General features: G+C 57.5%; 1 protein-coding gene across 1 annotated transcript in view; it reads right to left on the reverse strand.

The window, feature by feature from the left end:
• LOC125629341 (nuclear receptor subfamily 1 group D member 2) overlaps positions 1-10,365 on the reverse strand; it is a 29,253-nt gene extending 18,888 nt beyond the window's left edge. Inside the window, exon 1 of the mRNA XM_048834753.2 lies at positions 9,895-10,365. Within this exon, the coding sequence (XP_048690710.2) occupies positions 9,895-9,910 (16 nt within the window). The 5' untranslated portion in view covers positions 9,911-10,365. The remainder of the gene's footprint in view (positions 1-9,894) is intronic.
• Positions 10,366-11,327: the final 962 nt, after the last annotated feature.

Consider the following 11,327-nt stretch of genomic DNA (forward strand, 5'->3'; position numbering starts at 1 on the left):
TTACAAGGCATGTCACACTCCGCAGCTTCCCCAGCTCCCAGCAGCTGGGGGAGTCCTTCTGCATTTCACAGGCCGGGCCGGCTCACCACCAGCCGTTTGCAGCGTTTAAACCCCATTATCCTCTCTCTCCAGACACGGGAAGCACGTTTTTGAGTTTTTTGGGGGTTTTTTGGTGCTTGGCTTTCGGAGTTATTTAGAGGCTGAATCCAAGCTGGCCTTTGCAGTCCCACACGTGTCTCTTAAACACTCCCCGCCTCCCCCGGCAATCTGTCCAGAACTGCAGCCAAATACCAAATACCAAAAAAAACCCCCAAAAAACCTCAGAAACAAATGTAGGTTCATGGGTAAACAAAGGGGGGGGTTGCTGACCCCTTTCTGACCCTGGCTCCGCTGATTTCGGGTGCCCCAAAATTGCTGACTGCCTGAGTTTTTAGAGGTGCTGAGGATCCCACAATTCCAGCTGAAGTCAAGCGGGTGGCAGCCCTGAAAATCAGCCCCGCTCCCCGCCATAGTGTCCCTTCTGCCTGTGTGTTTTCCACACTGGGGAAGCCTGGGACTAGAGGCCTATTCTTCATGCCAGCGTGTGGGGGTTTCACACACCGCCGTGACTCTGCAAGATCGTGATGTCTGTCACTGATTTGGAGCAAGAAAGTGGGTCAGTTTCACCCACAGTAAAATAACTTGTCGCATCGGGCAACTGAGGGTCAGATCTTGGGTTCCCAGCTTGGGACGCCTCGCTGGAGCAAGACAGGACATTTGGAGCGGTAACTCCAGGGCCCCGGAGTTCGTAAGGGACGTGTGTCGGATCTGGGGTTCCTGACCCCAGCAGAAGCCAAGACACAACCTGGCTCTTCAGTCCTATCTGTCCCCTGCCCCCTCCTTCCCATGTCACCTAGGTGCTGCAGGGGATTGGGATGCAGGTGATTTCCCTCTGCCCCTCCAGACAGGCTGCTGCAGCCGGGGTTACACAAAGGGTGTTAACTTCCTTGGCTTGTATAGCTCCTCACTAATGTGGTTTAACCTTTACACTGTGACAGTGCCCAGAAGCCTCTGCCAATTCAGGCCCCCTCATACTGGGCCCAGACCAGAACAACCCGGGATTTCAGGGCGTTGAAAATCCAGCTCCAAATTTCTTGCTTGGCACAAGGCTCCATTTGCAACCGTCTCGGGTGCCTGAGCTCTAAGCAACTTCCTGCAAAAAGAGGACAAGCTGGGGCCCCCGGGGGGTGGGAAACAGCCCTCCTCTCCCCCGGCAAGATGGGATGCTGCATCCCTGCGTATGGTAAAGTGTAAATAAATGAGATTACCCAGAAAGGGAACACGCGTCTAGTAAAGGACTTAGCTGCGCTGCCAGGAGACACTAGCTACTCGTGCGGGGTTTAATCTTCCAGCACGTTCCTTCACCAGTGGAGCGAGGGGCGGGGGAGGAAACTGCCTCGCGCTTTTTTTGGCTTAAGTAGGTTACGCAAATCGGAGTGCATCTGCGGGCTGGCGGGAGCTTCCGATCAGGCGCGAATCTGGGAGCAGAGACAGCAGGGAAAGCGAGCCCCACAGAGCTCGAGTGTCCGGCGTCAGGGGGAGAAGGGCAGGCAGCAAGGATCGCCCACTCTCAGGGGCTGGGGCTGGCTTAGATCTGGGCGAGAGAATCCCTGTATAAACAGCTGCCATGCTCCAGCCCAGAGGTGGCTGCATCTCAGCAGTGGGGGAGTGAGCCCCTGGTTGTCTTTTTGTTCTCTCTGTGCAGGGTCCTGCTCTGTGCCTGGGACTCTTGAGCACATCTGCACTATGATAACGAATAATAATAATCAGGAGCACAGTAGTTCAATGACTCTCCCTCCCTAGTCTGACTACTTCCACAGCCCCATCACCAAAATCTCCAACCATCTATGGCTGGAGTTTCTAAACCAGCCAAAGGCCAGGATTCCCATGGGGTCAATTCGCAGAGAGGCATTGATTTTTTCCAGAGAGCCCCGCACGCAGCAGCTGGGACAAAATCAGGGCCAGATTCTCCAGCATCCAACACACCCGAGATGCAGCCACTTGCATCAGTGCCTAAATTGGAGCTAAAATTCTGGCCTCCTAGCCTCTGGCTTGCTTGATGCTGGGGAGCTTCCCCTCCCCCCAGCTTACAGATCCAGGGGTCCTGTGGGAAGCCCCAACGCAGCCTGCATCCTCTCACTCCCAGCTGAGCTGTGTGTTGATTTTAACCAGCCAATGTCTTGCTTTTGGGGAGACTTTCCTTCCAAGACAGATGAGTGGAGAACCCCGCTTTACCAAGGGGGGAGCAGCAAAAGCCAGCAGCTGAGCTGACTGCTCTGCCTTGGCTTCCAAGTTCGGCAGCCCCCTGCCACAAAAGGAAAGGCTCCTTTCCTTTGAGCAACTGGGGAGCCCACTCTGCAGGGGTGCCTGACCGTGCTGGATTTACAAGGAGGTAGGAGAGGTTGGTGTGTGGGTGAGGAGGGTCAGGGACAGGATGGGGGGGTCTCTGGAGAATTGAGTGGGGAGCCACTGTACAGAGCGACCCCCTTGCACATGAGCAGATGGGGGTAATGATAAATGGAGGAACAGAGTTCCCCATTTTGGACCCAGATCTGCGTTCTGGTTCTGCCTGTCATGGAAGTCGGGGTGGGGGACCCCATCCCCTCCACCACTACCCCCACCCCAAGCTTTGGGGAAGGGGCTGCAAACATAATCCGATCTGGGGCCCTCAAAGCACTTTACTCAGGTCCCCAGGCGAGTAGCCTTATCCTTGCTTTTCAGAGAGGGAAACTGAGGCACAGACGGAGCCACTAGCAAAGCTGACAAGAGCCAGCATCCCAGTCCAGTGCTCTGTGCAATGGGCCCGGATGCTCCCAATTTTGGCTGTAGTTTTTTGTGGTTCGTGGCCATAGCAACGAACGAAAAAGCTGTTCGGAGGGGCTGTTTTAAGGCCTGCTGGGCCCTTAGGGGAAGGCATGGAAGCAACGGAGAACCAGACTGCTCCCCCTGGAAAGACAGATTCCCTCAGCCGCTGATATTTGTTCTCCAGCAAAAGAGGTGCAGATTTTGAGGCCAGAAGGCACCACTTTGATAATCTAATCTGGTCCTCTGTGTAGTCCAACCCAGAGACCGTCCCCCAGCCACCCCTGCATGGCCCGGGCAAGAGACACCTCCCCACAAGGATCCCTCCATGGCCCAGGCCAGAGACCCTCCCCCTGTGATCCCTGTGTCCTGCCCATATCTTGGGGTTGAGCTAGGGCATATGTTTTGATGCCCGGGCCAGAGCCAGGTGCGTCTCCTTGGCCAGCAGGAACCAGGCAAGAGGCAACCCCTCCCCTTCGCCTTGGAGAAAAGAGGGCTTTTCCAGTTGCCATGCAAACGAGACAGCCTAACGAACTGCAACCCCCCCCCCCCCGCTTTTTTTTTCTCTAGGGCCAGCTTCCTATTCATTTTCAAGCTGGTTTCAGCCTCCCTGGCACCTGGGTGCCCCGCCGACGTCTGCAGACAAGCAGCAGAGAGCAAATTAGGTCAATGTCACTGTGACGGTGGACAAGATATATGAGGTGACGCAGCCTCTGGGTCAGGGACTGGGGGTGGGGGGGGTGGCAGCCCAGAACTAACCCCCGACCCTTGTGCATACACCCCACCGTCACCCCACTAGCTGGATAGCTCCAGGAGGGGAGACAAGCCCCCCACGCTCCGGTGGCACAATGAAAGAGCCCTGAAACAAAGAGTGCATCGAAATCCCGGCCGAGATAACAATCAAGCCATCTGCTTTCCTCCAGCCCCAGCTCAGCTTTGGGGGAAAAATCACCCCGCTGCTCAGGCAACCTTTAGTGTCCCCTTGGAGATATTTGTTTCAAGCACTGGCTCCCACTCCCGCCGCCCCGCACGTTCCCCTAATTAACGTGCTGATTAGTGAACGAGGAGAACATTCTGGGTGCTTCAAGGGAGACCTGCCAACCTACCCAGGTTCTTTTTCGGTGTCTGGGCAGATGAATTACTACTCCTTTCAACTACGAGCAGGGAGGGACAGCTCTTGGTGTCTGCAAGCCAGGGTGATTGGCATGCAGGAGGCAAAGGGATTGGGCTGGTGGGCGCTGGTGCGCAATTCATCAGCGCTCAGGGGGGCAAGTGGATCTAGGGCCTCGCTGGGACTCAGGAGACCTGGCTTCTGGCCCCAGCCTTGCCACGGCCTTTCTCCGTGCCTCAGTTTCCCCTCCGTCTCTTTGTCTACGTAGATCTGGGGCAGGGGCTCTCTGTCTTGCTTAGAGTGTGCCAGGTATGGACAGGCCTGCCAGTAGATTTCAGATCCCGTCTTCCGTGAGCTTCCGCCACCAGCGGGAGAATAGGCATCTCCCAGGTGCTGGACAAAAAACAAAGCCACTAAACTGGGGAGCTGCCCGTAAGAATACTGCAGAGCTGAGCAGAGAGCGCATCCTGGCGCCAAAAACGCCTGGCTATTGGGGAACAGAAATGGGTCTTTTTGGCTCACGCCTGGGGAGGCATCTGGCACCGATCAAGACCCTGATCCTGCAATTTCATAGAATCATAGAATCATAGAATATAAGGGTTGGAAGGGACCCTAGAAGGTCATCTAGTCCAACCCCCTGCTCGAAGCAGGACCAATTCCCAGTTAAATCATCCCAGCCAGGGCTTTGTCAAGCCTGACCTTAAAAACCTCTAAGGAAGGAGATTCTACCACCTCCCTAGGTAACGCATTCCAGTGTTTCACCACCCTCTTAGTGAAAAAGTTTTTCCTAATATCCAATCTAAACCTCCCCCACTGCAGCTTGAGACCATTACTCCTCGTTCTGTCATCTGATACCATTGAGAACAGTCTAGAGCCATCCTCTTTGGAACCCCCTTTCAGGTAGTTGAAAGCAGCTATCAAATCCCCCCTCATTCTTCTCTTCTGCAGGCTAAACAATCCCAGCTCCCTCAGCCTCTCCTCATAACTCATGTGTTCCAGACCCCTAATCATTTTTGTTGCCTTATTCCCCTAATCATTTGTCCCTATTCAGCCTCTGTGCCTCATGTGTGCTTAAGTCCCACTGGATGTAGGTGCCTAACTCCCTTAGGCACTTCTAAGAATCCCAGCCCAGGCTCCCAGCAGCATCAGAAGACAGTATTGGATGGATAACCCAGAATCCGTCACTTTGGTTCTTCCAGAGGCCCGCTCAGGCATGCTCGTGATATCACCTGACACCCCCTCTCAAGAAATACCTGCACGTCCCCCCCTCACTGTCATGTGACAGGCTGCAGCAGACTCATCCAGGGGAGAGGCGCACTCTCAAGCCAAATAATCAAAGCCCCAGGATTAACCCTCAACTGTGCCCTGTAAGAATCCCAAATCCAGATTGTGGGCGAGGAATAGGCTGTGTGGGCACCCCTGCCTGCAGGGAGATGGACAATGTCTGGGCGCTGGGCATGTCCACTCGTCTCTGAATTGTCAGAGGCCCATTCTGATCCTTCCTTAAACCCTGGGGGCCGCTCGCCTGCGAGGCACCGTGCATGTAGGTCCCGGAAGGGAGGTGCAGAGCGGAGACTGAGAGCAAGAGGTGTTGCAGCACAGGGAGATTTGGCCTGAGACGCAGCAGACGACGAGGTTTGCAGCTAACCTCCAGGCGGCCATTTTTCTTCTCTCCAAACCCAGTTCCCCATGCGGGGCACAGGGCAGTGCAGTCCAGTGGGCTCATCTGGCACTGAGGGGTGCTCTAATGAGGACTGCCACTAGGGGGCACTCAGAACACTGGGAGGGATAGCTGCTGCTCCCAGTTTGCGCTTGTGTCGGGGTGCGGGATGCAGTCACCCCAGCAACGAGCACGGCCCTGGGATTTTACTTAGCAGTGTAGAGTGGTGCCCATCACCAAGGCATCTGGTACCACTACAAACCAACTGTCTTGACCCATCACAAACCAACTGCCTTGGTAAACAATCCCTATTAGGAAGGGTCAAGTCTGGTCTTACTGTAACACAGAGCAGGTCCTGCCCTGGGCAAGTCACTGCCTTTCTCTGTGCCTCAGTTTCCCCTCCCACTCTTTGTCTATTTAGATTTGGGGCAGGGTCTCTCTGTCTTGTTTAGAGTGCACCAGGTACGGACAGGTATGTCAGTAGATTTCAACTTCCATCTTCTATGAGCTCCTGCCACCAGTGGGCAAATGGGCATCTCCCACCTTCTTTAGGTCCCCATCACTGAACTATCCCCACCATACTGTCTGAGCACCTTACAATCCTTAACAGATTTAATGATCCCCACGAAGAAGGGCTGGGCCATCCCCATTCTACAGATGGAGAAACTGGGACACGGGGGATTAAGTGACATGCCCAAGGTCATCCGGCAAATCGGTTGCAGAGCTGGGCATTGAGCCCCACCCAACCCTCCCAAGTGCCACTCCAAGAGCTCTGACCTTCCTACCTCTTCCCACCCCCAGCAAGCGGAGCCTCCTTGGACAACAGTGAGTGTGACCTCAGCGGGCAGAGCAGCTGTGACTGGTCGGATAAGCACTTCCCCGGCTGCTGTGGAATGTGTCCAACACCTTGAACTTCACGTGACCCCAAGGAGAAGATTGGGGCCCTTAGCCTCCTAAACGAGATCCGCCTAAGCCAGGCTGGTGAGTTCAACACTCACGTTCCAGCTCGCCAGGATTTAATGACCTGGCTGGATGCTGGGAGCGCACACACTCACACCCACACACCCACCCTCCTGCGTGACATCCTCTGAGTCACCGGCAATCTTCCCCTAAGCGTGATTTACCCGGGAAGCCTCGGGCATGTACAGCTCAGCCGGAGCGAATTACGGTCAGCAGAAGACACAGCTGCCAGGGCTGTGCCCTGGCCACCAGGGGGAAGGGGGCAGGAGGCAAGAATAGCACACAGGCATGTTCAGGTGGCCCAGGTGGCCACTGGAGAGCAGGGGTGCTGAGAGCCATTGAACCAAACTGTAAACCCTGGATAGGATGGAAACCACTTCCAGCCGGGGCTGTGGCAGCCCCCCTAGCTCCAGCGCCTATGCTGGAGAGGGCCAAGCAACAGCTCTTGAGCTGCCAGTCCCAGCCCCGGGACTGGACAGACAGACAGAGCCACGAGTGGACAGCAAAAAGAGACAGCTAGGATCATATGGGACACAGAGGGTGCTTGATAGATAGATAGATAGATAGATAGATAGATAGATAGATAGATAGATAGATAGATAGATAGATAGATATTGGGCAGGGAGGGCGGATGTAGGGGGGATGGATGGACAGGTAGATATGGGCAAGGAGGGGGGATAGATAAGGGGATGGATGGACAGGTAGATATGGGCAGGGAGGGGGGATGGATGGACAGGTAGGTATGGGCAGGGAGGGGGGATGGATAAGGGGATGGATGGACAGGTAGATATGGGCAGGGAGGGGGGATGTATAAGGAGATGGATGGACAGTAGATATGGGCAGGGAGGGGGGATGGATGGACAGGTAGAGATGGGCAGGGAGGGGAGATGGATGGACAGGTAGAGATGGGCGGGGGGGATGGATAAGGGGATTGATGGACAGGTAGAGATGGGCAGGGAGGGGGGATGGATGGACAGGTAGAGATGGGCGGGGGGGATGGATAAGGGGATGGATGGACAGGTAGAGATGGGCAGGGAGGGGGGATGTATAAGGAGATGGATGGACAGTAGGTATGGGCGGGAGGGGGGATGGATACGGGGATGGATGGACAGGTAGATATGGGCAGGGAGGGGAAATGGATAAGGGGATTGATGGACAGGTAGAGATGGGCAGGGAGGGGAGATGGATGGACAGGTAGAGATGGGCGGGGGGGATGGATAAGGGGATTGATGGACAGGTAGAGATGGGCAGGGAGGGGGGATGGATGGACAGGTAGAGATGGGCGGGGGGGATGGATAAGGGGATGGATGGACAGGTAAAGATGGGCAGGGAGGGGGGATGTATAAGGAGATGGATGGACAGTAGATATGGGCAGGGAGGGGGGATGGATAAGGGGATGGATGGACAGGTAGATATGGGGAGGGCCCGGAGAAAATTGTGATTTTTTGCGGAAAATTCACGGCCGCATCCTTCGCATAAAACTGCTGCCGTGTCCCCCTGCACTGCTGCCATTTACTCTGGTGGCTGAAGACTTTGTCCTCCTCCTTTCTCCCGCTTGGTGCCCACCTGGGGCGGACTCAGTTGCTGGATGGTGCAGTTCCCTGCGTACCCCTACTTGACAGCCACCCGGGGCCTTCCGTACGACAGGATGTTACGAAGGTGATGTCGAAACGCAAACCAACTCCGCATGATGTCACCACATGGCACAGGGACCTCAAAGGACCAATGGGACCCAACTGTGACGTCAGGACAAGCACTGGTGTGACATCATCAAGATGCCAACGTGAGCTGGTGTGACATTGCCCGTGGCACAGTCGTCTCAAATCACTGCCTCGAAACACCGACGCGACCCAAGTGTGACATCACTGGGCAGCAGGGTGACATCCTCAAGATGCCAGCGTGCCCTGGCATGACCTCAAGACACCAATGTGACCCACCGTGATGTCACCACACTGCACGGTGACTTCACAAGATGCCACAATGACGTCATGTCCACATGCCATCGCGTGGATCCCTCTCACCCCACAGGAGCGATGCCAGGACCCGCAAACACTGTGGCGATCCCAGAAATGAGCATGAGGTGCCCTCAGCTGGTGCTGTGACATCTGGGATGGCAGCCGTTACGGGAGAGATTTTGATATTTCCGAGGGACCCGTTACACCTTAACGACCTCAATTGCTTCCCTCCACCCCCCCACCCCCCCAGTGCTGCAAGCTGCTTAGGAGCGATTTACACAGGAGGATGAAATGCAGGAAGAGGGGTTCCCTGCCCCAGGGGGGGGGGTCCCCGTGCCCCGGCACACAGAGAGAGGAGCCCCCAGGTGAACTCTGGTTACAAGGCACAGGGCAGCAGCTTCCGCCAAGGGGCTACTGGAGGGGCAGGGGTAGAACTGCACTGTATTATCCCCACTTCCCACGGGCATATCCTGCCCTCGATCAATGCCAGTGCCAATCCGGAGTCGCGCCACCCACATCAGTCCTGGAAATGAGAGAGGTGACTCCCCCCCCCCACACACACTATCCCAAGCACCCGCTTGAAATCCCAACCCGCACCTCAGTCGACCCCAAACTCCCCATTAGTAGGTCAATGCCATGCCTCCCACGTCACACGCCCAATCCCCAGCTCGCCAGGGGCCATCCTCTTGCCACCCTCCCGAGAGCCGGCCCATGTCTGCAGGGACCTGGTGTCACACACCTTGCTTTGTGCCGGTCCCACGGGGAGAAGCGCTGGAGACAGGTTAGAGGAGGATTGCAGGCTCTCTCCCATCAGACAGAACGCACCACCGATTCGCATCCTCCCTCTGCCTCTAGGGAACCATCCCCCCCCCCGCCCCAGGCTCAGCGCCTCCCCTGGAGCCCACCCCCAGGGCCCCCCCAAACGAAGCCTCCCCTCTAAGCTTTAACCCTTCGTGCTTTCCAGCCGTGCAAAAAAAAAGAAAAGAAAAGAAGAAAGATACTGCCAGTTTACAAATTCCAGCCTCTGAAAAGTCCGCCTGCCTCTCTCCCCCCCCCCCCCCGCAAGTGGGTTTTGTGGGGAGAAGGGAAATAAAGCAAAGCGGGCGGGGGGGGGGCGGATTCTGATTTAGCTGCAGCAGAGAGAAAGTAGCTTATTTGTCAGCCAGCCCATTCTGGAAGCTGCAAGAGAATCCTTGAAATAAACACAGCACCGATGAGCTCCCCAGGTGCGTCAGCAATTTGTCTGACCCCCCCCCGCCCCCTCCCCGACACACACACACACAAATCCCGGGCCAGCCCCGGGTCCCCACGGCAATCCGTGACCGCGATGCTTCCGAGTGTGCAGATCAGAAAGGCCGTGCTCTTACCAGGGCTGTTATCCATGGTGATCTCTGTCTGGCTCGTCCTTAATTTCACCCGGGCCCCTTTCGGGGAGGCAGGCAGGAGTGTGAGGGGGCTGTGTGTGGGGGGCGGTGGTGGCGAGGGCGGGGGGGTTGTCTTTGGCCACCCGGCTTCCTCCTCCGCGGCTCCTCCGGGCGTATTCGCTCCCGAGCCGCCAGCTGCCCAAATGCCTTTAGATTCCACAAGGCAGCCCCGGCTGCCGATTGCGGCTTCCACGTGCTCCTAACTGGGGCTGGAGCTTTCTCCGCGTCTACATGGGCGAGGGTGGCTGGTTCACTCGGGGATTAGCAAGCGCTCGTTTCCTAGCCAGGCGGGGTTGCGGGGGAGTCGGGCGCTGGCGATGCCTTCGCGGGCGGCTCGTGTGTTGACGGCATGTGAGGCAGCCCGAGCCGTGCCCCACTGACACACATTTCAGACAAGGAGAACGGGGGGGAGCTCAGCTCTGCGGAGCACATGGGTAAGGGGAGGAGCTGGGGGCGAGTAAACACGTCTCGCTGGAGCGCGGAGCGAGCTCGCCCTGCAGCGCCCGCCCGCCCCCCAGTGCCAGGCTCGCCAGCCGGCCGTCTTGGCACGGGCCCAGCTGGGGCGCGGAGAGCCGGCCTGTGCCAGGCCTGGGTCACCTCCCCGTGGCCCCGGGGAACGGGCCCGGCAGATCTGGCGACTAGATTTCGAGGCCCCGAAGGGCTTAGCCTGGCCCAGGCCGGGGAGGGTCCCCTGCCTGCGGCCCAGAACTTCTGGGGGAGCCGGGAGGGAAAACTGGATTGAAGGACACCACGTGAGGGCGCATCCTGGCCACCCCCGGGTGAACCGAATCCAGCCCTGCTGGCTAGGGCGCGCCTGGCCCGTGGTTCATTACCCGCCCCGGGAAAAGCCGGCCGGGGGGGTGGGGGGGATTGCCTACCCCTCTCCCCCTACCCCCACCCCATCGCTCCCCCATCTCTGCCAGGTTCCCATTTGTGTGTCTACGGGCTACGCACCCTCGTCATCCTCCCACCGGCCCAGCCCCATTTGGACCACCAGCCCCAAAGCTGCCAACTAGCCAGCCAGGAGACCCCCGCGGATTCACCCCTCTCCCCAATTCATCCCCCTCCCCCTGTTCTTCCCCTCCCCCCGCCGATTTGCCCCTCTCCCCAATTCAGCCCCCTCCCCCGTTCTTCCCCTCCCCCACCGATTCGCCCCCTCCCCAATTCATCCCCCTCCCCTGCTAATTCACCCCACCCCCTGTCCTCCCCTCTCCCCCCACCTATTCACCCCTCCCCCGGCTCTCCTGCTCCCCCATCGATTCACCCCTCCCCTGCCAAGTCACCCCTCTCCCTAGGAGATTGACCCCCTCCCCCAAACTATTCACCCCTCCCTCCAATTATCCCCCTCCCCCACTGATTCACCCCCTTCCCCCATG

This window comes from Caretta caretta, chromosome 20 (genome assembly GCF_965140235.1).
Source record: "Caretta caretta isolate rCarCar2 chromosome 20, rCarCar1.hap1, whole genome shotgun sequence".
NCBI classification, from domain to species: Eukaryota; Metazoa; Chordata; order Testudines; family Cheloniidae; genus Caretta; species Caretta caretta.